We start from the raw sequence: 4,343 nt of genomic DNA on the forward strand, positions 1-4,343 counted from the left end.
TCCGCCTGTTCCTGGGGCGGCGCGGTGACGCGCATTGTGGTTGATGGGCAGGGCGGGAAGGAATGGGAAGGGACGGTCAAGGCGGACATTCAACATTTCCGGGGGAGAAAAAACGGTGAGCAGTGAGTGACGATACTTGATAGGCGGTGGGAACATTGAGGCAATGAATCTAGAGGGTAGACACGCGGGAATGCAGCCAAGCACGCCACACCTGGGGGCTTGTTTGCGAGGTGGTCAGCAGTCAAGCCCCCAGGAGGCCCTGCTCACCCGATCTTCCGCACAAACCACCCCTACATGCCGCAACAAACAGTGATATGATGAGCTGATCCCACACCAGGCCACAATCTAATCCCCTCCCTTCCACGCAAACAGCCTGCAAAGCTGATTGCCCCTCACCTTGCCATGGCTGTCGCGATGCGTGTCGCCCGGCTGCTGGTCAATACCACCACTAGAGAGGGAGGGGGCAGGTGAGCGGGAAGGGGCTGAGGGGGCGACAGTTGCAGTGATGATGACTAAGGGGGGGGGGTGCGCAGAGCCATTGGCGCTGGTTAGATCTAGCCGGAGCAGAAATGGCTGGGGACGGGGTGTATGGCCAGAGGGGACGCGTGTTGGGCGAGGGTGCGTCAAGCCGCGGGGAGTCGTCAGTGTGGTGTGCTGTGCCAAGAGGTTTGATGGGCGATCCACCTTCGGGTATCAGGCCGAGGCTCAGACGGCGCAATCGAAAATGTCCAGGATCGCCTGTTGCAGCACCTGAAGACAGCTACAGATGCACCCCTCAACCCACAGAACGCAAAATGCATCCCGCACCCCGCAGCCTACAACACGCGCCACACGCCGCTCGCCGCTCGGCGCACCGCACAACGTGCCGCACTGCGCACCGCACGCAACATACCAAGCCGCGCGCCACGTGCAGCCAAGAGGTGTCTGGACTGCTATGCAGCATGCGTCACCTCCACCCGCACGCTTGCGCCAGGCCGCCGGCCGTTGAAACGACGCACGCACGTTCAAGCACACCCCCTCCCCTCCCCGTCAACCCCTCCAGTCAGCCCCTGAGGAGGCATGACCCCCCTGCCTTGCCCCCCTAATGCATTAGGGGGGCAAGGCAACCTGCTTCATCCTATTGCCCAATGAACCAAAGCCCTTGTCGCCAACCAGCCCTAGCAACCGACCCTCCAAAAAAAAACAGCCCCAACACGGCCCTCACCCAGGCTGCGGCGTGGCCGTGTCCTGCTCCTGGCCGCCCTGGGCCTGCTTCGCCTTGTAGTTCTTGTAAGACCTTTGAGAGTGATGATGACCGATTTGGTGCGTAGAAGCCCGCGGGAGGGGGTAAGAGAGGAGTTCCAAGGAAAACGGGTCGAAAGAGAATGTTCTAGAGGCAAAACACCTGCATCACTCCGCAAGCTAACGCCCGCGGGGCTCGCAAAGTTTGGGTGTGGTGATGCGTCGAGGGGGCCGTCCCGCACAACCAGGCCGGACGACGGTGGGTGGAGGCAGCGAGGCGGCGGCCACTGGCGGCGGCGCGGCGCTCACGTGGCAAGCTCCTTCGCGCGCTCCTCGTCGAACGTGTCGCGCGTGATGGGCTCCAGGATCTGTGGGCGGGTGTGACGAGAATTATCACACGCAGTCACGTCAACGGGGGAAAGCCGCAGGATCGCTGCGCGTCTGGCGGTAAGGAGGAGTTTTCAGGGAGTGCGCTTGACTGTAGGGTGTGTGTGTGGGGGGGAGGGGTGGGCTGGGCGTTTGTGCAGGATAGCTCGGGAGGAGCAATAGTGCGCGCCATGCTTGGACCAAACCCCAGTGAACTTGCGCAAATCAGGGGAGCGGGCAGCGCAAGATGATTGGATTTTTAGGCAGGGGTCCAGGAGAAGCGCCCGCAAGCACGGCGGGCGGCACGGTCGCACACCCCTAATAATGGATCGGCCAGCGGACAGCAAGCAGGTCGAGCGAACGTGGCAAGGAGAATGGCAGTACACACAAACACCTGTCACACCCCTAGTCACTCAAAACAACCGTGCCGCTTGCCAGACTGTCCACAACGCATGGATTGCCCTCGACCCACAGCACTGCCGCTCCGCCCATAGAAGAAAGGCGCCAGTCTGGTCTTCTATGATAGCCCGCAGCGCTGCAAACAGAATGACCCCAATAAACCCGCAGCAATCATGACCACAAACACATACAATTCTCTGGATATGACACTCCTCGGCCCACACAGCCGCACCAGCCCCACCTTGTCAGTGAGCGTCTCCCGCTCGTGAGCGGGCCGCCTGCCCCCCTGAGCCAGCCGCTCCAGCTGCGCCGCGTGCGTCTCCCCCATCGCGCCCGGCACGCTCGCGGCCGCGGCGGCGCGCGTCGACGACGCGTCGCGGTCGCCGGAGGAAGTCGAGGGGTCGGGCGGGCTCAGGCCCTGGACGAGCAGCGGTTGATGGAGCATGGGGCAATTGTCTAAGTGAATGGCAGTTGAACAAGCGAATGCATAGAAGGGAGCGGTCAGTTGTTCACGCCACACCAGATAGCTGTATTGTATTGTACACCAAGCAAGCAGCAGCCAAACAAAGCGGCAAACTACCCAACTATGCTAAGCTCTGCGCAAGTAAAAATCCCAAGCCGTGCAGAAGCTGCACGCAGCACACGACCAAATGCTGGGTTGGCCGGCCGGCCTGGGCGCTCGCGCCACACATGCCCACCTCCTTGGAGCGCCCTGTCACATGCTCCACCACCCCGCCCGCAATCTCCGCCGCGGTCGACGCCGCCGACGCCGCGGCCTGGGGGGCCGCGGCCAGCACATCGCCCGCGTCGCGCGCGGTCTGGCGCAGGGATTCCTGTGTGTGCACGGGGAATGCGGGAAGGGTGGCGTGGGGGTGGTCGGGAGGGCGGGTGGGCGCAGCCTGCTGCTGACTTGTGCTCTCAACTCTATGGAAGTCGACCATAGCATGCACCCGCGTGAACCAGCCTGAGGGTGGGTCAGCCCCCACCTTTTCGAAGCTGAAAGCACCCCCCCAAACCCCAAACGCCACCCCCAAACACGCAAACACATCAACACACGCGCACGCGCTAATGTCGTCCACCCACCCTCAGGCTGTCGTCCTGATCGGACCCGCCCCTGACAGTGTCCCTGGCCTCCTCAACACTCCGCTGCGGCCCCGGGGGCACGTGCTGCGACGCCTTGCCCACGCGCTCCGACCTGGGCAGCGCTGGCTCTGAAGGGAGGGGATGCGAGGTAATGGGGGGGGGGTGAGCTAGGAGAACGCACGCAAGGTGAAACGCGAGCCACGTCCAAAGGTGACAGCGCAAATGGGCGCAGGGCGAAGCATCGTTGCGTGCACATCACCACAAAAACTCCCTCACACAGATAAGATATAACAAGTCCAGCGCGCCTTTTTGCTCTCAACACCCCACCCCCTTTTGAAACCACACACGCCACGCGATCCACGACACCCACCCGCGTCTTGCGGCGGCCGCAGCGCCTGGTACTCCACCGGTCGGCCCTCCTGCAGAGTGTCGTGCAACACGTGGATGACGTCGCAGCGATTGAGATGGGAGGTGATGACGAGAAGGGCGCGGTGGTTTTGGTGGGTTTCTATGGGTCACTTTTTTTGGGGGGGGGAGGGGCTGATGTTGCTGGGAGCAGACACTGGGATAGTATGCGATGATAGGCTGCGTTGGCAAAATGTTGAGGAGGCCAAAATGCAGCCTTCCAAATGCAGCCTGAGATTGCAAGGAGCACCCAGGAGTTTGCTAATTCCAAGGCTAGCCTGGGGCTGCTCGATAGCCCATAGAGCAGGAAACGACAACGCGAGGTTGCAGCCAGCTACTCGGTTAAATGCCGCAGACAGTCGGGAAGTCAGGCGGGCAGGGGTGCCTTGATCGACACTTACTTCACCACCGCTCCCGCTGATACCTGTCAAAATGCGCCCACACATCCACATGCTGCACACCGTTCGGCCCGCATGCCGGCCGGAGCATCCACAAAAGCAGAAGCTTCCACGAATGCAAATGAACAGCAACTCACCACCCCTCCCATGATCCGGCGCTCATCACGCCGTCACTCGCACCCAACGCACCACCCGTCAACACCCGCCGCACCAGACGACCCCACACGCCGCGCAATTAACCAACTCCCACCCCAGCAGCACGGCCCTGGGACTCCTCTCTACCCCCCGTAAAACCAGACAAAAATGTCATGACAGCCCGACAGCCCGCCCCCACCTGTTGGTGCTTCGTGTCGGTGCTGTCCTTGCCAGGGGGCTCCTTGGCGCTGGCCACCCCCAGCCCGCTGAGCAGGAGGCCCAGGGTGGAAGCCAGGGAGGCAGCTGACGCGGTAGACGCCAGGGAGGGCGCGGGGG

The 4,343-nt window shown here is 62.4% G+C and overlaps 1 protein-coding gene across 1 annotated transcript; it reads right to left on the reverse strand.

The window, feature by feature from the left end:
* Positions 1-1,204: 1,204 nt before the first annotated feature.
* Positions 1,205-4,021, reverse strand: MNEG_13524 (hypothetical protein; the record flags this gene model as incomplete). The annotated part of the gene is made up of 7 exons (XM_014038004.1): positions 1,205-1,276; positions 1,531-1,589; positions 2,228-2,404; positions 2,685-2,819; positions 3,070-3,197; positions 3,440-3,488; positions 4,010-4,021. Coding segments are annotated over 7 exons (632 nt in total), but the record flags the coding sequence as incomplete, so codon positions are not given.
* Positions 4,022-4,343: the final 322 nt, after the last annotated feature.

This window comes from Monoraphidium neglectum (genome assembly GCF_000611645.1).
Source record: "Monoraphidium neglectum strain SAG 48.87 unplaced genomic scaffold scaffold03879, whole genome shotgun sequence".
In the NCBI taxonomy this organism is placed as follows: domain Eukaryota; kingdom Viridiplantae; phylum Chlorophyta; class Chlorophyceae; order Sphaeropleales; family Selenastraceae; genus Monoraphidium; species Monoraphidium neglectum.